Genomic DNA, 26081 nt, shown 5'->3' on the forward strand with positions numbered 1-26081 from the left:
AATCTTTTCTTCAAATGAGAGCTTAAACAGAAGCCCAATACGTAAAAAAGATAAAAGCGGAACTTCTCTGGTTGAAGAAGCAGGTCAAAAGCCCTGGCGTCTATGTTAAACGGGAAAGTGGTGAAGTCAAGTGATCCAGCTAAAAGATCTGCACTGATAAAAACAGGAAAATAAGCAACTATGACTAGCAGCTGTTAATGAAAAACTCAGATACTTTGTACTCAAGGTGCCATCGTTGGAACATTCATGAAACTCCATTTTCTAGTGAGCTGGCTTGCAAAGGCAGTAGCTTCTTTCTGATATGGCTTATAAAATGTATTTCAAAAAACACACGTGAATCGATTGATGTAATATGTACTTATCACACCTGACGCAAGCACAGCATTATACTGGGCAGGCAAGGAAAGGAACGGAAAGAAATGGAAGACATGGTGTCAGACCTCTAGGGTCATGTCCTTAAAGTGGCATTTTAAAACCACTGACTAAGTTCATCAAGAAAAAAAATGAACCTAGCTTTTTCCACCAGCGTCTCAAAATTTCTGTTTCATCTACCTGATCCTGGGAAAGGATGCTCATCGAACAGTTGTTTTTGCAAATAAGTAGACTGGGCAGCAACAGGCACAGACACAAGGTAAAGAGCTCTGAGGATAAACCTCATTTATTTCACATTCGTATCTGGTCAGCCTTGTAATTCAAGCAATGCTGCACAGATGACATGCAGCGAAGTCAACAGGGAAGGAAGGAATTAAACAGGAATGTTGCTGAACACTATATGAAAAAACAGTTTAATGAAATAAATACTAATTTCAAACCTGTGCAATAACAGTAGGAATAATTACCAAACAGAGAACCCTGAGAACCTTTCTCTTCTTTATTTTACCTTCTGCAACTTCATCCAGTAACACAGTAATTTTCTTGTCTTCTAATAATCTATCTTTTAAAAATTTCATGAAGATTCCATTTGCCAATCCAGAATGCTGGATTTCAAAAGCTTCTGCTCCTTGACACCTTAAAAACAGAAAAAGAAAGAAATTTTTAAAAAGCAAACACTTGCCACATGGGGCTTCTAAAAATACTAATGAGCTTCATTCACTCCCCTGTCTCTCACATGACATCCTAATTAAAGAGTTAATCTTTAAGCAAGAACCAAACACTTTGGCCCTTAGTAAAAAAAAAAAAAGGATGCCAAGATGTAAAGTCAGTTATTTAAAATTTTTTATCAAGAATATCAAGGAGGCAAATTTATGCCTGGATGTCTATGAATATTTCTAGGCCTCTAATCTACAATCAAAGAGAAGTCATGGAAAAATGAAGGAATCATCAACACAAACATAAGATTTTCTTACGTGGCATATCCAAACACAATATTGGCAGTGACTTTCAGTGCGTCCAAGATCGGAATGGTGTCATCGTAGTCATTTCTATTTAAAAGGTAGGAGGGGAGAAGGACAGACATAAATATGAATATAATACATAATGAAAAATATGACACTATTCTATTATGCATAATTTAAAATTACAGATTCAAAATTCCTTTATCTAGTCAGTTACATATTTATCAAAAATAATCCAGGGCTCCTACACTGCTGCGACAGCAGACAGTCACCTCTTTTCTCTTGTCGGCTTTAAAGCTGGAGTTATGTTCGAACTCTGGCATTGGATTTTGGTTGGTAAATGCTCAGCAAGAAAAAAACTGTATATGTGAGAGGAATCATCATTGGTTCTATTCCTTAGTAACACATTGGCAGACAGACAAGATCCAAACCTTCAAAAGTCTGGCTCAGCTAAACTTTCTATGTCTGCCAGACCAGGACTGACCAGAGGGACCACAGCCCCAACTCTACGGGTGTTGTTTCTGTTACTTCCCGGGGGACAACTGCAGCGAGTGTTAGAGGCATCTGAGGAGCTGTGTCTTTTGTAGTCTGAGCAAATACCCACGCCCCCTAGTTCCTCTAGTTTCCTCTTAATCAGTTTCAATCTATAATCTAAAATTTACAAACTGAAGTGGTCTTAGCATTCACAGGTTTGCCTTAGATTTAATATTTCAAGGTTGGTATTTAACTCCAAGCAGCTTTGTTTAATAAAGATTAGACAGTTTACCTTTTCCTACACATATCCAACAAGAACACATTGAGTCCAGTTTCTTTTTCTTGCATTAATTTCAGTATATTCTGTACACAGAGGCAGTTTTCAGACCTATATGGATTTGGAGCATCAACAGGAACCATAAAGCTGTTCCCAAAGTTTTCATAACCATGCCCTGCATAATATAATAATCCTGAAAAGGAAAACAAGAGGTAAAAGTTAATTCTAAATTGCACTCTGAACACGTATGTAGCAACTCTTTTAAAAAAAAAACCATGACTTTTTTTTTTCTTTTGAGGAAGATTAGCCCTGAGCTAACATCTGCTGCCAATCCTCCTCTTCTTGCCAAGGAAGACTGGCCCTGAGCTAACATCCATGCCCATCTTTCTCTACTTTATACATGGGACACCTGCCACAGCAGTGCCATGTCCGCACCCGGGATCCGAACCAGGGAACCCTGGGCCGCCGAAGCAGAACGTGAGCACTTAACCGCTGTGCCACTGGGCCAGCCCCAATCATGACTTTTATTTCCTTCAAGTTAATGTGAGCTTATTTAAGAGATACCCAATTATAAGTACGGTCAATGTTAACTATATTTGCATTGAAGATTATTTTGGCAACAGTCTTCATTTAAGTATTGTATTTTAAACCAACTCTAGATGCTGTCCTGAAGTCTATTTTAATTCACAGAAGTAATACATTTGTAACCAATGATATAACATGGAATGCAATTTTATTTCATCATGTATAAAAAGAAAAGGGCTAAGGACTTTGCACACTCATCTGTCTCCTCCCCGAGACCAGGAGCTCCTTCAGGACAGGGGCAGCCTTACATTACCTGTGGATTCCTGGCACAGAGCAGGAGCTTAGTTAAGTATTCAACAGGTGAACAAATAAACACAATTCCGATGAAAAGTAACTGCAGTATCAAGTGTTTAAGAAATTCCATAGGCATTTCCATACGATATAAAGCAATGGTTATATAATATAAATGTAGCTTTTTCTAAGCAGAGAGGGGAAATCTGATTTCATGGATTATTTCTTTTTGTTGTGAGATATAAATATTATTAATTTTCCATTTAGCATCTCTTAAATTAATAATCTAAAATTTGGGTTAGTTTTAAAGATTTTTTATTTTTCCTTTTTCTCCCCAAAGCCCCCCGGTACATAGTTGTGTATTTTTAGTAGTGGGTCCTTCTAGTTGTGGCATGTGGGATGCTCCCTCAGCATGGCCTGATGAATGATGCCATGTCCTCACCCAGGATTCGAACTGGCGAAACCCTGGGCCGCTGAAGCGGAGTGCGCGAACTTAACCACTCAGCCACGGGGCCAGCCCCGGGTTAGTTTTAGTATTAAAGAGATGAGTCATTATTTCTTTATTGAAAAATGATATTATAAAAACTGGACCAAACAACTCTAAATACTTTTGTGGAAAGAAGTTTGTTTTGGCTGTAAAAAATAATGATGAAAATAGTAGTTTGGGCTTCCTTACAAAAATCTTTGATCGAAATACTTGTGAAGACACATTCCCTTAAGCATGCAATCTGTAGAGTGCACTAATTTTGCTCTCTCAATCTTCTGGATGTAATGACATCGTCATGTGCTATGCTACAGTTAACAGTAAAAGGCATTTAGATAGGGAACAAAAAGCCCTAATCCTTTGTAGCTATGGTCCCAACTCCTAGCAGACAACGCGGCCTTGAATACTAAAGAAAATGTGCTTCATTTGGCCCTAGAGGGCAGGATCCAAGTCTTCTCACTTTTCTTGAACTCCTATTAAAATAAGAAAAATGGTTCTTTCATATGTAACATTTCGGATAAAAAAATGACAAAATGGACACACCTATTAATTCAGTGTGGGTTTATTCTATACCTCGTGCCCTACGTATTATCATGTAGCTATGGAGGGAACGAAAAAGAAAAGGAAGACAAAGTTTCTGGCCCTGAGGATGCTGCAACTCATTCAGGCATGCTCATGTTGTTAGCTAAGCAACAAAGAAAGTCAGCATATGATTAAATACCATAAATCATGTGATTAGCGCAATCCTGTAGGAAATGAATAAACTGCAGAGAGGAGTATGAGTGTGAGGTAAAGTACTAACGGATGGTCTTGAGAGAACGGGTACAATCCAGAAAGGCAGAGAGAGTAAGGTATGTTATAGGCAGGCAGAACAAAAACAAACAAGGCTTGGACCTGAAGCTAACAGAAAGGAGACTAGCCTGGCAAGGAATTAAATTATCTTTGTAAATGAAAGTGAGAGCGCACATACAGGGAGCATTTTGAAAATCATGACACAGGGAGTGGGATTAATTCACTAAGCAATGAAGATCACGTAAGTGGAAAGACAACCCACAAGAAAACATTTGCAAATCCTCTAAGCACAACTTGTATCCAGAATATTAAAAACAACTCTTCAACTCAACAGTAAAAAGATCACTCAATTAGAAAATGAGAACTGAATAAACATTCAGAGGATATACAAATGGCAAATAAGCACACAAAAAGATGCTCAACATCATTAACCATTAGGGAAACGCAAAACAAAACAATGAGATATCACTTTGCACTTACTGGGACAGCTACAATCAAAAAGGCAGTAAGTGTTGGCAAGGATGTAGAGAAACTGGAACTATCTTACTTCTGGCAGGAATATACAATAGTGCAGGCACTTGGGAAAGTATTAGGCAGTTCCTCCAAAAGTTAAACTTAGAATTATCATATGACCCAGCAATTCTACTCCCAGGTATATACCCAAGAGAGCTGAAAACGTGTCCAGACAAGAGTGTGTGCCCAATGTTGACAGCAGCATTATTTCTAATACCCCCAAAAAGGAAACAACCTAAACGTCCATCTGCTGGTGAATGAATAAACAAAATGTGGCATATCCACACAACGGAAGACTATCCAACCATAAAAATAATTGTACAACATGGACGAACCGTGAAAACATGCTAAGTGAAGGAAGCCAGACAGAAAAGGAGGCATCCAGAATGATTCCATTTCTATGCAATGTCTCAAATAGGCAAATCCATAGTGATGGAAAGTAGATTTTGCTGTTGCCAGGGGGTTAGGGTAAAGAGAACGGATATGGGGTTAAGGGACACGTGATTATGGATATGGGGTTTGCTAATGGATAATGGATTTGGGGATTCTTTTTGGGGTGATGAAAATGTTCTGGAATCAGGTGACTGATGCACAACTCTGTGAATATTCTAAAAACCAATGAATTGTACACTTTAAAAGAGTAAAATTTATACTCCTTTATCAAGTATTCAAAATATGATTCTATTCCTCATCAGTCTCTTTACTGCTTCTACAGCAAGATACGCTTATTTTTAACCTGCATGGCCCCGATCATGTTACTCTATCTCTTTTCCATCTACGCAAATCACAACCAATCCTCAAGGGTTATCTCAAGTTCGGAACTCTCCGCAAGCTGTCCCCGGTGTCTAGCTTTCTAACACACTTCAGTCTCTCCGACTGTGAAAGCCAGCAGCAGCACTCTTGAACACTTAACCACATACTGGCTTTTATGGACACTTTACAGTTCTATGACTATTTAATTTCTCTGATAAAAAGCGATCATAATAAAGACATTAATCTTATACATTTGTATCATACTTTCATGGTTTTCAAAGCACCTTCATATACATGATCTGATTTTAATTCATACAACAATTTTTAAATGATTTCTATCCCTATTTTATAGATGAGAAAATTAAATATAAAAAGATTAAATGATTTGCTTAAAATCATATAGCTGATAGGCGTTTGGACTCCATATATATAGCATTTGTTTTTCACATTATATAAAGGGACTTATAATTTTCTTAAGCATATGGATCATGGTTTTTCTGTACGTTTCTCAACACCTAGCATACTCCTTATCTAGGATATAGATATAATAGGAACTCAATAAATACTTATTGAATGCATTAAATTAACAATGCCAACTGATCAGGAGACAGGTAGATCTGGAGATCTTTCCATGAAGGGTGTGATTTTCAGTAGAAATGGTACCATTTCTACAAGTGATATTAGAGACAGCCAACCAGAAAGCTTGGGTGTTGCTTCCAGTGTATTACTTAACACGTCTGGCTCTGGCAGAACAACTTGGGAGAGGCAGCAACTGCGAGGGAAGGTTTAGCCTCCTTCATCCAGGGAAAGCTAAGTGTGCTCCACAACTGTAGTTGCTGAAATTAAGGCACTTATAAGCAAATGCCTTTTCTCCACCTCAAAATGATTTATGAAAAGCATAAGCATTTTGTATCAAAGTCTAAATGCAATATAATTAAGAAATTAAACATATGATGTGAAATAAACTAGACCAAATAGTATTTTAAAAATTCCATCTTGGGGCTGGCCTGGTGGCGCAGTGGTTAAGTGTGCACGTTCCGCTTCTCAGCGGCCTGGGGTTCGCCAGTTCAGATCCCAGGTGTGGACATGGCACTGCTTGGCATGCCATGCTGTGGTAGGCGTCCCACGTATAAAGTAGAGGAAGATGGGCACGGATGTTAGCTCAGGGCCAGTCTTCCTCACCGAAAAGAGGAGGATTGGCAGCAGTTAGCTCAGGGCTAATCTTCCTCAAAAAAGAAAAAAAAAAATTCCATCTCTAGTACTGCTTATTAATTTAATAAGGACAAAAAGACAAAACAGATATCTTTATAAATGACGAAGGATTTAATGTGGTTAGAAATGTCATCCTATGAATGAGATCTTTAGGGAATTTTAGTTCTTGGGAACATGATTTCCAAGAATATAGTTTGTCACAGATATTTATTTTTGTCTACATAGAAAATAACTGTTTAAGTGGAAGACTCCCACTTGAGCTAAGCTGCAGTGTACCTAGAACAGTGACTGATCACAACATCCACCACCATCACTGCCATCGACCTACACCACTCTTACTGTGTGCCGGCACTGCTTGAAGAAAGTGCTTTAATTATACATTAGCTCATATAACCCTCCTAACACACACCTCATAACAGGGTGGGTAATACTATCATCTCCCTTTCACAGAGGTAAAAACTGAGACACTGAGAGGTTTAACAGTTTACCCAAATTCACGGACTAATAAGTGCTAGAACCAGAATTTGAATGCCGGCCAGATTAACCACTGTGTTATATTATATTGTCTCTTTATAATCTGCTGTGGCTTTCTAGTTAACTTTCCTCTCAGAAAATAAAAAACAAAAGTGTACTGGTTTTTCATGGCTTCACTAGACTATCACTTTAAAAACCCATTCTTTTTTTCAAATGAAGTCTTAGGCTGAACTTTAAAATACAAAAACTTATGAAAGCTAGGTTTCTTTCTGTTTTTGAGGCCTGAAGTAGAATGCTACCTAGTTCAAATTCCCCATTTAAAGATGAAGGAAAACTTGAATTCAGGAAGTTACAATAATAATAGCTACAATATTTTGAGCACTTTTAGTGTGTCAGGCACAAGGATAATTATTTTATCTTATTTATTCTGTAACTACCTTATTTAGTCTATCCATTTTATAAATCCTTTTTGGCTTAGAAAAGTGAAATAACTTGGTCATGGTCACACAGTCAGTGAGCAGAAATGCCAGAGCGTGAAAGCAGGCTAGCCTACTCCGAGGCCCACTGCTTAACCTCCAGGCTACACTGGACGGGATGACGACTCGAGAGGGTGGACGGCTCTGCCATACTCTGACCAGACTCCTCTAACATTCTTCCCCACAAAAGCACAGCTAAGCTGCAGCCAGCAATGGATGTAGAAAGGCACTGGGTGGGGTGGATATGAGGCCAAATTGCTACTCTCTATTGTAGCCATCTGTATAAGATAACTGGAAATCTTTATCCCTATTTATCTTCAAGGACATGTAGTATAAGTCAGTTATTTCTGTTCTTAGATCATGTTTTTTTATGTGTATATATGTTTAAAAGTGTATTACTTATTTTCTGTTCCGTTGCAACTTTTGATTCTTTGATAAACCCACGGGCTATATAATATAAAAGGGCATAAACTTGAGTGCCTATGTTTTCCATATCTAAAGTTGTTCATGCTGAAATTGCTATGCTCTGCCTCCACCTTCCTGCCGCCCCCAAGTACCACTAGTCACCTGGGCTATCAGCTGAGGTAAAGGCACAGGCCAGGAGAAACACCCTATTCCCTTCACTACCACACTTACATGTAATGTAGATGTGTCTGATGTTTGGGATATTCACAATACTTCAAAATATAATGCAGCCACCCTGTTAAGACATGAATCAGCAGGATTTTAAAAACCTTCCGGCTTTCTTAAGCTGCCAGTTGGCTTTAATATGCCCCTTTATTCCATATTCCAAGATGATGTTTTTATACTGGGGCAAAACTTCAGCATAAAGCTGAACTCTTCTCGTCACAACTTTTTTAATATTTCTGGTTGTCTACTTTGCAGGGGCGATGAAAAGTTCGGATTTAAAAAGCTAAACAAAAGATGTAAAGCCAAGGTGACAATGTCAGTAAGAAATGAGAATAAATAATCAAGTACATAATTCTTCATAAAATTCCCTCACTCCTAAAATACTTCAGCAATTCAAAAACCTAAATTGGTTAATACTTTTTCCTTTTACCTCATTACTTTTAGTGAAGTTTTAGAAGCTTATTCCTGCTTACGCCATCTAGGCACTTTAAAAACTAGATAAATTACATAATATAAAAATAATGAAACCACCACCTTATTCTAGACTAAAACTACAAACCAATTACCAAGGGGGCACATCTGTGTAGTCTCTCCTGTTTTCATCAAAAAAAATGAATGGACTCACCCAGAGTCAGCACTCTATACACTCATAAGCAGGACTGTTATTATGACATCAACGTAATATTTGAAATCCCAAATTTGAGGTATTTACTTTGTTGACTTATTTGTGGGACAACAGTAATCCTTATTATTTAAGAGGAAACTCATTTAAATAAGATTTTGAGATTCTCTCCTATCCCATACACAGTCACGTGTTAAATCTTGAAAAAAACTGGTTTTCTTCCAGTAAAAATACTCCTTTGAGACCCATTAGCAATTCCATCAAGCTTGCCTCCTCATATCAATCTAATTATAAATAAACAACTAAATTTAGAAGTTATTGGAGTAAAATAATTTCAAAGATATAGAAGCCAAATAGATACTTTTTGTTTACCACTGGCATGCCTAACAATAGACCTGAAAATGTCACTTTCCTGGCAGTCAAATGTTATTGCACAATATCATGGTAAGCACAACCCTGTGAAATACGGCTCAAATGAGCTCAACAGCTGGCCTTCCCACATTTGTGGTTATACCCATTAAAAGAAATAAGTTACCAGAGAAATTACCTATTACTGACAGCATAATCTCTTTAAAAAATCTTTACCGTAAATGTAGTGTTCTTAACATATTTAGATGAAAGGAGGAGAAAAAGCATTAAAAATTTACAGTTACAATTTTTATGGAGGTCCATCTTTAGCTCTACCTGTATTGAACTTTAGTTCACAAATTGTTTTCATATGCCTCATTCACCAACATTACCTTGTTAAATTCTAGTTCCCACTAAAATACGAGGAAATATAATAGTGCAATAGTTAGAAAAAGGAAACAAACATACAGAATGTACATTCAGTTACAACCTTTTATACTCCAAACACACACACACACACAGTAGTAGTTTACATATTTGAGCAAACAATTTGCTATTTGGTCGAGCTTTACTATACTGTAGCTCTTGTCACTAAAAAACAAAATCACGTAAGATAGCTAAGGATTCTAACAAGGACAATATTGTTTTGACAAAATAAGAGACATGAAAGTAAAGACATTAAGCTAATTAGTTATTCACATGGATCTATGGAATGAAATTCCAATCTATCTTTTTTTATAAGAATAAAACTCTTTAACAACGTGTTTATTGTAGCTTCCTGATTTTTAACTCTTAATCTAACTTGTACCATGAAAAGAACAGTGAATAATTATAAAAACAAAGGTTATAAATATCTTACCATATACTCCTTTGTCTAAAAGTAGTAAAAATTCATCCACGGCATTACGCATCTCGTATTCGGTAAGATCCAACAATGAAACAACTTTGAAATCCAGCTGTCTTAACAAGTTGGTCAATTCATACACATCCACCAAAGGAGCTTTAAGCTTGGGGTGCTCCCAGTAATTCATATTTCCTATCAAAAGAGCAACCTTGTCCTTTGCTGTTAAAAAAACGGGGGAGAGGGATTTAAAGGCGGATATGAAGATTAAAATAAAACCTATGGAAACAGTATCATTATAATAAAAAGTATGCTTTACAAATAACATTTCATTATTATTTAATTTCACCTTTGAATTATCACTTTATGTAGCAGATCAATAGTCTCTACTGTATAGAGGCTAATAAATCAAACAACTGAAATTAAACTTATTGACACTTCTCAGAATCATGGAAAGGATACTCATTAGCTGTATATGAAGCAAAATCATAACTAATATTAAAGTAATTACTTTTATCGAACCACAACAAAAGTAAAGAATGTAATATTCAGCTAGACTTGGAGAGCAAATTTAGCAAGGGATATTTGGAACTGCGTTCGCATTAAGTTAGGTTCTGTTTTGCTGACAAAGAAAGAGGCTAAAAACAAAAGAAATACCAAAAAGAAGGACAGAAGGAATTCGCATCAGACCAAGTCACGGGAATGCCAAAGAGAGAGAAGCAGGAACTGGGAAAGAACTGCATCTGGATGCGATCAGGTGATGCGCTCCCTCCTCTTAGGTTCTTTAAAAAAAATTTCTTCTGTTTGCGCGAGATGCAGCTACCTTAGGCATCTGTGAAGACTTTTTTTTTAAAGACTGGCACCTGAGCTAACAACTGTTGTCAATCTTCTTTTTTCTCTCTTCTTTCTGCTTTTTCTCCCCAAAGCCCCCCAGTACATAGTTGTATATCCTAGTTGTGAGTGCCTCTGGTTGTGCTATGTAGGACTCAGCCTCACCGTGGCCTGACGAGCGGTGCCGTGTCCATGCCCAGGATCTGAACCAGCGAAACCCTGGGCCGCCGCAGCGGAGCGCGCGACCTTAACCACTCGGCCACAGGGCGGGCCCCCGTGAAGACTTTTTGAATGAGTATCTTAGTTTATTTTCTGACGTTTGTGCACTGAGACTTTGCTCAAAGATGCGTTCTCATACAAAGAACGTTCTGTTTTTAAGAGGCAAAAAGATCCACATGCATCCCTTAAAAAGTACTGGCTAGTTTAACCAGCTGTAGAGGTTGTCCAAAAACAGCTGGGGAAGGCTGGACACAGCTTAGTGCTTAAGAGGTTTTCAAAATTGCACCTTCGCTAATCCGGGGTGTGGTTAAAGGTTAAGGACTTGAGACTGTGCCATGACAATAGGAACCTGTTGTGACGTTTCCCCTGAGGACTGGCAGCGGGGCGTGTGCAGCACATGTTACGGTATAAATCCGTGATGGAGACACCAGGGAGCAGAGGAGAAGGCGGAACAAGAGCATCTGGCGGTTCCAGCCAACTGGCTGAAGAGCCACACTGGGGAGGACTGCAGGCCACCTTCCGATACAGGCCAGGGCTAGGTGACCAAGCTCTGTCACAAAGTGCTAAGCAGTTTATTTATGAATTATTATGAATACTATGCTTATGAAACTGAAACAAACACAAATAATCACAATGCTGACTTGTCTGCAGTATGTAATAGAACTTCAGATGTTTCAAATCATTCAACTGATTAAATTTCACCAAAAATCTCTTTGGTGAAATTTCTTCTCTTTCCACAGAACACTTACATCTAGCGTCAAACAGGTGTGGGGAAAAACTGGCACCAATTCAAAGAATGTGACTCTTTCAAAGTGGTAGAAAACCACACTTTGTGAAAAGTCTCAATACTTTTATGTCATGGTATCTTTATTCTATACTTATTATTTTTTTTTAGGAAGATTAGCCCTGAGCTAACATCTGCCGTCAATCCTCCTCTTTTTGCTGAGGATTGCTAATATCTGAGCTAACACCTGTGCCCATCTTCCTCTACTTTATATGTGGGATGCCTGCCACAGCATGGCTGGAAAAGTAGTGCATAGGTCCACACCTGGGATCTGAACCGGTGAACCTTGGGCCACTGAAGTGGAACGTGCAAACTTAACTGCTGTGCCACTGGGATGGCCCTTCTATAGCTATATTTTTAAAGATTTCTTGAAAATTGCCTATTCTTATGTGTACACACACTTTAGAAAAAAATCAAATGATACTTATGCCACATTTCTAATTCAATGAATGTCACTTCAAGTCCTATACAAATGATAATCTCTTCTTTTACCCAAAAGAAAAGGCCAATTATCAAGACTATTTCATATATAAGGATTCAGACAGAAAGCTTCTGCTAAACTACCGTTAGTTCTAAAACAATGAAAAAGTTGAGAATATTCAGGATGGAATTTAGCTTCTTCTTTTGCCAACAGAACAGGACCTAATTTAATAGGAACCCAGTTCTAAACATCCTTGTTAAATTTGCTCTAGAAGTCGAGTTCAATATTATATTCTTTACTTTTGCTGCAGTTCAGTAAAAGTTGAGAATACTCAGGAAAGGAGGCAGTATAAAATTTAACACTGCTTGTGTCTCCCTTTTTTTAGAAGTTTCTTCTTAAATAAACTAGATATGTGGTCTTATACCAAGTACTCACTATATGCAAGACTGTTAGCTGGCTAACCCATGGAAGGAAAATTCTCAGTGCACATTTTCACAGGCCCATCAACCCCATCAGAATTCAGACCCGAGTGCAATATAGTGATGGACTCGGTTGAATCTACTTCTAAGTGAGGGGAAGTAAGAGAATGTGTCTCTGGCTTATACCAAATCATGGGCTTCCCACAGTTATCAGGTGGTAAAGTGTTTGCAAATCCTAGTGGGTTTTTTTGGTAGAATATTATCATAATTCAATTCTAATATATATCCTAGACTAAGTTTTACTGGCACAAAACAATTATAAAGAATATGATAGAAAAAAATCACTGGGGTCTTTGCAGAAAAAAAGCTAGTTGTCAAACTAAGCATGTTTCTGCTAATGCCAATTTTTTATCTATTTGGAAAGAACTCTTGGTATAGTTTACAGAATGCAAGGGTTCAACAACTTGAGAACTGTGTGGCTTAAAATGTATGTGTCAACAACTGACCATAACTCTTCAAAAATTTTTCCTCAATGATAATTTTTTTAAATTTAAATTTTATTTTTCGGTGAGGAAGATTGGCCTTGGGCTAACATCTGTGGCAGTCTTCCTCTACTTTGTATGTGGGGTGCCGCCTCAGCATGCTTTGATGAGTACTGCAAGGTCTGTGTCCAGGATCTGAACCCATGAACCCCAGGCCACTGAAGTGGAGCACGCGAACTTAACCACTACACCACTGGGCCAGCTCCTCCAATGATAATTGGTTCCTTCTTCTTCTCCCCAAAGCCTCGTAGTAGATAGTTGTAGATCCTTCTGGTTGTGCTATGTGGGATGCCGCCTCAGCATGGCCTGATGAGCGGTGCCATGTCGCGCCCAGGATCCGAACTGGCAAAACCCTGGGCCGCTGAAGCAGAACACAGGAACTTGGCTACAGGGCCAGCCCCTTCAGTAATAATTTTTAATACCTAGTTCCTATGTCTTAGAGTATTTTCTGAGGTTTAATGGTAATAAAGATAATGGGTAAGTAAATCTTACCTTGCCCAATCTACTTGTAAAACAGTTCCTGAATGACAGGCGAACTGGGGTGGATTGAGAAGAGAGAAGCAGAGTGCAGTGGTCAAAATAAGAGATGACAGACTCATTCCAGGAGTTAGTTGTAAGAAAGGGAAAGGAAAAGTCAGACTTTAGAGAGACGACAGACAAAGAAACTGCAAAATCTGAAGTTGAGGAGGTAAGAGTGAAGAATCAAAGGAAACTTCAAAACAGCAACTATATAAGCAATTTATGATGGTTTTCAAGTGATAAAATGGAAGAAATTTTCTGTAGAAAAACATTTACTGTAAGAGCCACCCACAATTTCTTGAACACAAACCATTTATTGGAAAAAAGAAACACAAACGCCAGTTGATTAAGCAATAGAATAAAACCACTTCAGAAAGATATTTTAACTACACGATCCTAGACATCTTCCAAAGCTTAATGCCACGTATTCTTTAAAAACCGGTACAGCGTTACAGCATTAATTCCATGTCTAATCACTCTAATAGTGTGTTACTCATCTTATCTCACCCAAAATGAATTAATATTCACAAGTACCTGAAAAAGGGCCTGGCACCTATTAAGTGCTATATAAGTATTTGTTAAATAAAAAAATCTTTGGCTGTCTATCAAAATTGAATATTAGCATCAAATCTGGTTGAAAATAGTGTCTCTGTTGGTCTCATACCTAAACTCTTAAATCTCGTGGCCTACAAAATAAGTCCAAGTTCCTCAGTCCGGCAAACAAAGCCACTCCCACTCCAGTTCATGCATCCCTCTCCAGCTGCAGTAGAGGACAGCCCCCAGTGAACCACTGCATCCTTGCCCTCACCTAGTGTGGTCATCCTCACCCCAGCCCCCGGCCCCTACTCCCAAATCTGGGCTGCCCTATGATTCTCTCTGAACAACATAATGTGGCAAAACACTCTACAAGTTCTGGGTCTAAACCTCAAGAATACTGACAGCTTCCGGTTTTGGGATCCAGCCACCCACCATATAAAGAAATTTAGCCACATGGCAAGACCATGTGGGGAAGGAAGGGAGGGGAGAGGGAGGGAGAGTAAAGACCCAATGTTCACAAGAGGAAAACGGGAGCACATGCCCCTTTTAAAGGAACAGCCACTATTACTTTTCAAAAGAACCTAGAAATCTGAACTTTATATGATATCTGATCAGTGACAACTGAGTCTAATTGTTAAAAATTAGACCCCCGCCCCCAGGTTAGCCAGTTTGTGCCCTTTTTTCTATGGCTTGTAGCAAGCTCATGTACGCTACCCTTTGGTTTTAACTTCCATGTCTATGCTGACGATGCTCATTAACTGTATCTCCAATCCTGGCCTCTCCTTAGTGTTCCAGATCCATGTACACAACTGCTTGCTATGTATCTTCACCTAGATGTGACACAAATACCTCAAACTGGTTAGAGAGCAAACTGATGGTCATCTATCCTCTGAATCTTGCATTTGATTCTGTATTGTCTAACTCAATGGGCTCTATCACCATCCGCCCAGTGGTCCAAGCGAGAATCCTTGCAGACATGGTGATTCTTCTCTATTTTTTAAAAACGTTTTCTTTTCTTTTATTTATTTATTTTTTTTGGTGAGGAAGATTGACCCTGAGCTAACATCTGTTGCCAATCTTCCTCTTTTTGCTTGAGGAAGACTATCACTGAGCTAACATCTATGCCAGTCTTCCTCTATTTTTGTATGTGGGACACTGCCACAGCATGGTTTAATGAGCAGTATGTAGGTCCACGCCTGGGATAAACCCGCGAACCTTGGGCTGCTGATACAGAGTGCACAAACTCAACCACTGCACCACTTGGCCAGACCCTCTCTCTATTTTTTAGAACCTACAGCAAGGTGACAAAAACAGCTTACTGATTCCATCACCTAAAGACTTCCTGAATTTGTTCTTTATCTTCTGAATTCTCATTGGTACCACTCTAGTTTAGATTCCCATTATTTCTTACCAAGACTATTACAACAGTCTCTTAATTTTTCGCCTAACCAAAACATCCTCTCCTTCCAGTTTATTTTCTACACTGACACAAGACTGGTCTTTCAGAGAGACAAATCTCATTCACCCTCTATCAGAGTTCCCTTCCAATGGCTTGCCTGGGAAATGGGGCTCCTCCAGATCTGGTCTCACTCTGCTTCTCTAGCCTCATTCTCTTTATGCTCCAGAGCACTGTGTGTTACTTGCAGCTCCCCAAATTCAACAGGCTGTCTCATTCTCTACAACACTGTACTTAGGATTTCATGTTCTCTCTGCCTGTAAGGCCCTTCTCCTATTCATCCTTCAAAACATAGAGCTGCTGTGGGCAATCTCCCTGCTTTTCCGTAATCTAACCCCACCAGGAGATAGTATTTCTCACTTCTATGCAACATACATGTTTCTTTCCGTTTATAGGTTTGTTTGCATGTTGCCAAAACAAAGAAATCACTCCACAGAAGCTGACTTGGTCCCAGAAACTGAATTCATAATCTCTTTAAGCCTCCTGTCCTATAATTTCCTTTACAAATATCCAAAATAAACCATTTGGTCTCAGTGTTATTCAAATATTTATAAAAGCTGTCAAATTAAAATGTCTTAAATCCCTTCACGATCACCATAAAAGAGTTATATACTATAATGATATTTTAATCAAGCATTTTAACGCTCTACTCACCCAAAGGCTGGTCAGCTGTTTGCTCTTTATTATCTATAAAAAGATAAAAATGCAGAAAAATTAAGACGTTATTATCCATGATTCAAATATCTTCAGGGTTAGAGATGTATGGAAGCAATGAACAGTAACAAGATAGAATATGTTTTCCAACAGCTAACTTACGATTTTAAGATTTTCAGATTCTTGATAAAAACATATACCTGGCTAGACAGAGTTGGAATCAGAGCAGGGGAACGTCTTTAGTAATTAATTGCCACGGCTGGGGGTAACCATCTTTAATGTGCTAGGTGGAAATTACAGTCTGCCTGCAGTGGGTGGTGGTAATAAGAAATCGCAGGAGTAGTTAATGTTCACTGAATGCCTGCCTGGCTCTGTTCTACGTGCTTTAAATACATCTGATTGACATAGACCTCCCTTCACTCTATGAAGTTTGTACTACTGTTACCTCCATTACACAGAGAAGGACTCTGAGGCAGGGAGAGATTAAGTCACTTATCCAAAGCTATCAAGCTAGCAGATCTCATTCTACAGTCCACGCTTTTGTCATTGCCTACACATAAAATGAAACACCTCCCACCCCTGAGGACCACGAGGGAAGAAATGCGGGAGCTCAATCAGTAATGTGTCTACTCTCATAGACAGGGTAACTTTGCTTGCATTTTTAATAATTCATATGCTACTGAATGATGTCTATTAAAATTCTTCTTTTTTTTTAAAACTCAAATTTTTTGGTGTTTCTGAATCTTGAGGAGTAAGGATATAATGAAAGAGAGGGCCAAGAAAATTTTAGAGCGTAGTGGTGGCTGTTTTCAAAGGTTTTCCTGAAATAACTTTTCACAACGTTCACTGAAGGGCGAGAAATAACAGACCAGTTTAGGAAAGGAGGATTCTAACCAGGCCAAGAGAAACCACCGGCTACGTGATAGGATGGTTCTCCGGCACCATGAAGGTCTGGAGTTTGAAGCACGTCTCACCAAGGCTTCCCCTGAGCTCGAGGTTGGTTCGGCAAGACCAATGTGGTGACAGTGGCCTCTGGTCTGCCTGATTTGCTTGTATGTCATCAGCACAGCCCAACCATCACTCACAATAGATTCTATTCACAAAACATGGGCAAGGAACTAAGCAAACCAGCTAGGGTGCTAAAATAATGAGAAATAACATGTTGAGAAATAAGAGGGCTCTCTATAAACACGAAATGATATAACTGCTTTCTGAATCTACTCCTGTAAGGTCTTATTTTCAGATATACTCACAGATCCCAACACTGCCTTTCAGATTCCTCTGTGTTTATGGAATCCTCACAATCAACACCTCTTTCATCTCAGTTAAGGCTTTCCCTTTAGCTTAGCTTGTTCAGAAATCTGTTCTGATTAAAACTGGCCAAAGAATGATGAATACCTCTGCCGGCTGTCAGTCTCTTAAAGGTCACTGACCAACTACTTATCTGTATAGCGCCAACTATTCCCACTAACACACCTTTTACTTCAGATAAAGACGCCACTCAACTAGTTCATATGTTCCATGATTGAGCGACTCTGAACAAGGTCCCAGGGGTCTGGCGAGTTCAGAAACGTTACCTCTGTTACTGTTCAAAGACTTGTTTCTCATCATTTCAAATTAAATGGGCACTTGCCCCATTAACTGCCTTTTATGATATAGAATCATATACAATGATAAAAAAATTGATATTCTACATTATCTCAGTATACTTACTTTTCTATCCTTATAGTCTTACAATCTAGAATATCTTAAATATTTCCACCTGCATGAAATTGTACTTCATGTAAGTACTAATTTCAAGCCTAAATTATGATATTATTATTTTTGTTTTTTAAAGATTGGTACCTCAGCTAACATCTGTTTCCAATCTTCTTTTTTTCTTCTCTTCTTCTCCCCAAAGCCCCCCAGTACATAGTTGTATATTCTAGCTGTAGGTCCTTCTTGCTGTGCTATGTGGGACGCCACCTCAGCATGGCTTGATGAGCAGTCCTAGGTCCACACCCAGGATCTGAACTGGCAAAACCCTGTGCTGCCAAAGCAGAGCACGCAAACTTAACCACTTGGCCACGGGGCCGGCCCCTGTGATATTATTTTAATAAAGGAAAAAAGTAACTAGTACTACTATAGCAAAAGAATATCTACAGTATCTTTAACTTACTGTATTCAATAACTCAAAAGTCTAAAACTAATGTTTTACGTTTACATTACTCACCGGGATGCCCAAGATGATTTAACTCATCTAAAATGAAATGAGAAAATTGATTAGCTTTAAATAATCTAACTGCCAATTTATAGTAAATTGTAAGTAATGGTAAGTAAACTGTAATAGTGAATTGTACAATAATCAGTAAAACTAATCAAAGGAGTATTTGGTTTCGAGTTATTAAATGTTATAATGTTTCATCAGTTTAGAACTTTTCAAATGCCTTAAAGGAGAAGCCACGCAAATACTGAATGGGAAAGCACACTGTTGTGGATATCATTTAGGACTGCTTAGCTATTATTATCTTCATTAAATGGCAAAAAGCTAAATACACTGACTCATAATTTGTTCAAAGTTTTAGATATTCTGGTCAATTATGGGACAAAAACAGTTAAGGGAGAGGTCTGTCTGTGGCCTCAACTATAAACTTCTTGAAACTAATTAACAATCTCAAATGATCTTTTTTTAATAAACTTTTAACTTTAGAACAGTTTAAGATTTACAGAACTAATGTGACGACATTGCAGAGTTCCTCTATATACCCATACCCAGTTTCCCTATTTTTAACATGTCAGTGAAGTACATTGTCACAACCATTAATGTTCTTTTTTGTTCCAAGACCCCATTCAGGACACCACATTACATTTACTCGTGGCATCTTAGGCTCCTCTTCGTTGTGACAGTTTCTCAGACTTTCCTTGCTTTTTGATGACCTTGACGGTTTTGAGGTGTACTGGTGGGGTACTGTGTAGAATGTCTCTCAATTGGGATTTGCTGATGTTTTCCTCATAGTTAGACTGGTGTAACGTGTTCTTGGAGGTAAACTGGTTTCTGAATTGTTAACCTGTACCCTCTCGCTAAAGGACACATAAAACCATCTAAGCAAATATCCACGACATTATAGTCATCTATCTTTCCTTTACAAATCTTAGGAAGATAAAAGTGTACAGTAACAATAAACTACAAATGTTATACTATTCCTAAGATGTTACGCAGAAACTTATTCTTCTACGTGATGTAAGATAACTCAGGAGAGGCATCAACTGGAGCACAGGGCAATGTACGATTTCTTCAGCCTTCTGTCGCACAGGCGTCACTCATTTCCGGTTACTTAGGTCAGCACGTTGTTCTTCCTCCCCCTCTTCAGAGAGGTTGCTTTAGACATTCGTAATCCGTTCAGGTTTTTTGGTCATATTTTGCATTCCATCCTGGGATCCCCCCTCCTCTGACCTCCTACTAAACGATTTTTTTAAACTTGCTCACATGTATTCATCATTACAATGATCACAGAGAATAGTTTCACTGCCCTAAAAAATCCCCTGAGCTTCACCTATTCAATCCCCACCCTGTCCCGATGAAATATCTTTAATAAGAGACGTAAAATGAAATAGATAACATCATGTTCTACAAGTAAAAAACAATACGATGCAGGACACTGTTTACGGTATGTGTCAATCCACCAATTATAAAATGCCTCAACTTTGTAGACTTTTTTACAAAGAGAAGTTGCATCTAATTTTTCCCTCTGAAATTTTTGGAGTAGATAGTTTGATTTTCATCTCTAAGTGTTCTGAACAGATTTATTTGAAAATTATTATTTAGTAGTGTGTTCCCTACTGCAGAAATTATAGGGAGAATCTTGCAGGCAAAGAGTCAGCACAGCCAGTGGTAACTTACAAGCACCACCCTGAAAACAGCAATGCTAGTTTATGTTTATTCTTAGAAGTTGCCAAAGTTAGGAAGTTTTAAAAATCATGCAACTAGGCAAAAAAAAGTAAGAGAATGAAGAAGAGTTTGGTTAGGATTTCTTCCCATAGCTTCCCTCATGTAGGGCCCAGAGATCACGGGACTGGAATCCTCTTATGCTAGAGAATTCCGGTTCAGGATAACGTGTTGGGATGAAAGCAGTAATTATAGTATTCAAAGTGCCACCATAATGATACGAAAGACAGGAAAACCAGGAAACCTAAGATTTAACATTATTTTCTTAATTCACCCAAGTAGAGCCTAAGGTTATATAATAGTTTAAAGAGGCAGAAATTGAAAAAATACTTTGCTATCCACAAACTTAATTTTGTAAAACAATGTGATATCATACTAAGGGAAAATAAGTTTTAAAATTTACTCAATACAACTCATGTACAATGCTTTGGTTAATTACAACAAATTAGTAGCTTATGCTGAAATAGATTTTCAGTTCTCTTTATACATTACGTAAAAGTGACATGGTAGATTAATCTACAGCCTTGTAGCTTCAAAAAATGGATCTTATCAATTTTATTTTAAAACAAAATATTTAATACTTGATAAAACAAGTTAAACAATAAATCTCCTGTGCTGAAACTTTTATAGAAACTACATTTGTGTTTGAGAGGCATATTATCATGGCTCAAGGATAGATAAAATAATCTAAACAACGATCCACGATGGTACAGACATCTATCTTTTTTATAAATTTTATGAAGATAAAAATTAACATTAAGAATTGCAAATTCACTGTTGAGACGATGTTGTGCAGGAATTTTATTCTTATATGCAATAGCATATCAAGTGAAAATGAGTTATTTTAATAGTGTGTCAGTTTAATGGTCTGTGGCAATTTACAAGTCCTCAAAGACTAAGATACAATATCTTTCGATGAAAATTACTTCTAATAGCTAGTATTTTTTCCATCACTGCACTCTACCAATCCCAGAGGAACCAGCATGCAGGATATTTGGTTTCAAACCAAAGGATTACACTACCTTCAGTGCACTCCACTGCCTCATCTGTTCTTCCTTGTTCCAGAGAAAACAAATGTGAATATATTGTAATTCATGATCTTAGGAAGGGCAGCCATCAAGCAAACAGAGAGATAAATATCCTAGAAATATGTTGGCAAACCAACATATGCATCAACATCTCCTACTATTAACATAACTATAAATGCATTACGCTGAAATAGAACAAACTCCCAAATTATGTACTTCATAATGGGGATTGTTGTGAATAATCATTCTTTCCTTTATATGTCTGTGATTTTCCTTTTTCTTTTTTTTTAGTGAGGAAGATTGGCCCTGAGCTAACATCTGTGCCAATTTTCCTCTATTTTGTATGTGGGAAACCACGACAACATGGCTTGATGAGCGAGCGGTGTGTAGGTCTGAGCCCAAGACCTGAACTGGCGAACCCTGGGCCACTGAAGCAGAGTGCACAAACTTAACCACTACACCCCTGGGCCAGCCCCTGTGATGTTTGTTTTTTAAAAATGTTTTACTAAAAATCTTTCCCCACTATATCAAGTTTTTTATAACTAAAGTTTTAAAAAATACATTTTTGCCATAAATGTTTAAATAAACTATAAAATTCAAAAATAACTAAAATGATCTAAATAAAACAATTTTTCCTGATTCTTTCCGCTCTTTGTATGTCAACCTAGATTATAAATTTTGTATGCATTCTCTCAAATTTCTAGATAAACAATATAACTCCTGATACTTACATCATTAAATAGAACGGGGTAACAAGTAGTAGAATTTCCATTGCTCAAACTTCTCATTTCATATAGCTTGTATTATACTCCATTTGTCAGAACACTGAGTAACACTGCTTACCTATGATGATTTCTACCTTCTTGCTATGTTGACTGTCTCGATCGTTATAAACATGACACCAATAGGTTCCTTGATGTTCCAAATCCACATAAGGCACCTACATCAACATCAAAACACACACATTTCCTCTTCAATTTTAATTTAAATTTGCTTGGAGAAAAAGTTATTTTGTATTTTAAAAAACTACAAAACAAAATTTCAGAAGGCTTTAGACATTCTTAGATCATTTCCATTCAATTAGGTTAAATAGTAGCAAGCAAATGATACAATGATTCTAATAACGGTGAGTTTGCTGCAATACTTAGTATAAGCCCTTAGATGTGGGCTGGCAGTATATTCTAGCACTTTTGCAAATATAAGAATCACTTAATATCAAGGAAGGAGGGACTTGAAACAACAATACTGAACACATTAAAAAACCCCAAAGAATATGAATTTTAATGTGCACCTTAATTTTCAATTATATTATTTATTTCACCTACTAACACAAAAAATAGCCCAAAACCAACTTCCTACCATATATAGCTTTTTCGTCTCATGCGTCAACGGTGATTCATTTTTGAACCACTGGTACTGAGGAATAGGGCTTCCAACAGCGACACACTGTAAGACCAAGGTGCTACCAGGCATCAGCTTTTGGGACCTTGGTTCAACACAGATTTGCAACTTAGATTCAGAGACGCCATCCAAGCTTCCTTAAAAGAAAAACATTGAACATAAATAAAATCTCTACGTTAAAATTTTTTTAATAATTTAAAAAATAAATGTTTTCAAGTTCACCTTTCATTGTTTTACAATCTTTAATAGCATCTCCCGAACTATGTTTCATAGAACTGTAGCACTTCTAAAAATATTAAGAGATGTTCTGTGGATAAAAGGATGCTGTGGACAAATAAGTTTAGAAAATTCTGGGTTAAACAAATTTAAACAGTTTTTGTTTTTTTTTGAGGAAGATTAGCCCTGAGCTAACATCTGCTGCCAATCCTCCTCTTTTTGCTGAGGAAGACTGGCCTTGAGCTAACATCCATGCCCATCTTCCTCTACTTTATGTGTGGGATGCCTACCACAGCATGGTGTGCCAAGCGGTGCCATGTCCGCACCCGGCATCCGAACTGGTGAACCCCGGGCTGCCGAAGCAGAACGTTTGCACTTAACCGCTGCACCACCGGGCCAGGCCCTACACAGATTTTTTTATTGCAGGACTTCTAAGAGTTCTCAAAGTGTTAGTATGCATTGTGTATTTAAGAGGAGAAAATAGTTCCAGTGGTTTCCAAATGTGCCTGGTGGCAGAATCCTCTTGGTAAGGTGAAACAACTTATTAACATCTTGAAAGATATTCACGTTAAACACAGAAAGCTCTAAATTCTGCTGTTTAACATGACATTAAAATAAAGAATTTTGTTACTAGCACTGAATAAATACAGATAGGTTATCACTAGTATTTCTTCCCAATGCAGATATCAGAAAGCAGTATTTACTGAACACTCAATTGTTACTTTTTAAGTTCCTTGAGGACAGAGGGTTTGTCAATGTTACGCTATACGCACCAAGTCCCCATCACGAAACTCAAGGTCTAACACATTGCAGGTGATCAATAATATCTGTTGAATGAACAAGATTCCATTTATAAACATACTAAAGTTCATTACATGCACAGAAATATTCTAGAAAGATGTAAATAACTCTCTTAATTAATCATGACTATTTTTAGACTATTTAGGTGTAGGAAAAGCTAAATTGAGAGAGAAGAATGCAAGACAGACAGACCGGTAACAGAAAGTCTGTTTCCCTCCTATTCTTTCTGTCTGGCAAAAATGACAAAGAATATGGTTCTTGACTATGTGTATGAATAAATAAAATAGTATCTGATGGCTGCTCTTTAGAGTAGACTGTTTTTTTCCCTTGATCAATACTAGATATTGGACTAAAAAGATGGATGACAAAGAGCAGAAAATTAGTTTGATGAAATGCTTTATTGCAGAGAATGATACACAACATGCTCTTTCATGTCAACATCAAATCTAGAGCTTTTATTCCACAACACAATGTTTTAGGAATAATGCAATAGTTTGGGAGAAAAATATACAGTGTGGAAAGGAACTGAAAAGTGAGCAAGACTATCAGATTTTTTTCTCCTCGAAAACCAGAGACCACCACCTTCAAATCCACGAGAGAAGGCAAGTGCGAAGAGGTCAGCAGCAGGACCAGAGCAAGAAGGGTTCTGTGCCATCCTAAGGCGTCTGCACTTATACACAGACATCCACAGAGAGAGAATGACAGTGCATGGGATAAAAGCTTAACAATCGGTGACCTTATGTTGGGTGAAGTACATAGGTGAGCTTTTGGTGCTATTTTTAATACTGTGAAAGTAAAAGTAAACATTTAAACTAAAACAAAATAAGGCAATTTCCATCCCAACATTCAACTTAATTCATCACTTACCCCGGAAGCTTTCTGTGACTTCTGTGACATCACAAACATCCAGCTGTGACCATTGGCTGAATTCAAAGGTGAAGTGATTATTAACTCGACAGACGTAAAAGCCTGCATCTTTTACGTGCACTGTGTTAAAAATAAGTTCTGATGCATTTCCGTTTGGAATCTGTGATAGAATCAATAAGAGAACATGTGAATGACTCATCAAAACATGCCCTATAAAACGTGCTGTGCAAAATGTGTGATTTCTTTGGAGCTTTGAAAAGTATATCTTTTTTCCCAAGTTCTAAAGTATTTGTTACTTGAAACAAACAACATTTCGAGTAATTTAGGACTGCAGTCTTAGAAATCCAGTCTTTCAGAAATCCATTAACCAGAGTTAAGCTCTCTCCCATATAGCTTCCAAAAACTCACTAATAGAAAAGTACCTGTTGTCATTTAAAACTGTTCAATCGTTAGTATTTAAAGAATCTACAAGCGCAACATTTACGAGTTAAGTAGCCACATGCCATAACAAACGCCATGAAGTGGAGAGGAGTGCACAGAAAGTGAGGCCTGACCAAATTAGCTGTGAGCACATGAGCAAGTTACTCCACCTCAAGACTCTCTTTTCTCATCTGCAGAATTCTCTAAGAGGACAGACTCCTTATAGTCTGTCCGATAGTCTTCTTTCCAGGTCTGACAGAGAAGCGCTATGGAAAGCGTATCTGTGATGGAGGGAGCGGCCGGCTGGCCGAGGGTTTCCCGAGCTTCCCCCCACCCCCAACCCGGGCTTTGGTCACATTATGGTTTCTTTCATCTTTGCTGCTCCCATCAGCACCACCCAACTCTGCCAAGAGGCTTAGTTAAGTGCCTCATATGAGCTCCCTTGCAAAGTACTTTAACAAGCTCACCCCTCTCCCTGTCCAAACCCCAATTGAATTCAACTCTCTCCCCTCTCAGAACCTGCAGGAGAGCAAGAGCATTTTGTTGAAGATGTGACAACTGGGATGGGAGGCTGCACTGAGCACTGCCTGACAATCCTACCATGTTAATCTACTAAGTTTGCTTTCCTACCATACTGTTAATGTATCCTTTCTCTCTCCTCAAACCTCCTGCAATTCTACTTCTCTCAGCCATTGGCTTCAGATAGAAACTCTCCTCTTCCTGCCACCAAATCACAAAACTGTCTGTGTCTCTACCTACTTATAACCACTCTCTTCCCTCCTGTTAAAATGCAAAATGCATCTTCCTAACACAGGTTACTTGGGTTCAGGATCTATGAGGACCCATTGAGAACCCCAGAGTCGGTATGAAGATTAGTTCAAGCTGAAGACATTTGGGATTCAACAGACGTAGAAAGAAGCCTTCTCAGAGCTTCCCTTATCAGACTAAATGCAGAAACTTCTGGGAAATGAGGCTGCCATAAATTCCCTCTTCAG

General features: G+C 38.1%; 1 protein-coding gene across 4 annotated transcripts in view; it reads right to left on the reverse strand.

Annotated features, from left to right (window-relative positions):
- Nucleotides 1–26081, reverse strand: part of MALT1 (MALT1 paracaspase) — a 62893-nt gene that overhangs the window by 14101 nt on the left and 22711 nt on the right. For 2 of the 4 annotated variants that reach the window (XM_070512948.1, XM_044774918.2), the window contains exons 4-13: nucleotides 24667–24826; nucleotides 22741–22919; nucleotides 22225–22321; nucleotides 21376–21408; nucleotides 18641–18667; nucleotides 16429–16461; nucleotides 10065–10268; nucleotides 2101–2278; nucleotides 1347–1421; nucleotides 881–1008 (exon numbers count right to left, since the gene is read on the reverse strand). In XM_070512948.1, coding sequence (XP_070369049.1) covers nucleotides 881–1008; nucleotides 1347–1421; nucleotides 2101–2278; nucleotides 10065–10268; nucleotides 16429–16461; nucleotides 18641–18667; nucleotides 21376–21408; nucleotides 22225–22321; nucleotides 22741–22919; nucleotides 24667–24826 — 1114 coding nt within the window. The remainder of the gene's footprint in view (nucleotides 1–880; nucleotides 1009–1346; nucleotides 1422–2100; nucleotides 2279–10064; nucleotides 10269–16428; nucleotides 16462–18640; nucleotides 18668–21375; nucleotides 21409–22224; nucleotides 22322–22740; nucleotides 22920–24666; nucleotides 24827–26081) is intronic. The other 2 variants (XM_070512949.1, XM_070512946.1) reach the window with 1 other exon arrangement.

Source organism: Equus asinus, chromosome 7 (assembly GCF_041296235.1).
Source record: "Equus asinus isolate D_3611 breed Donkey chromosome 7, EquAss-T2T_v2, whole genome shotgun sequence".
NCBI lineage: Eukaryota > Metazoa > Chordata > Mammalia > Perissodactyla > Equidae > Equus > Equus asinus.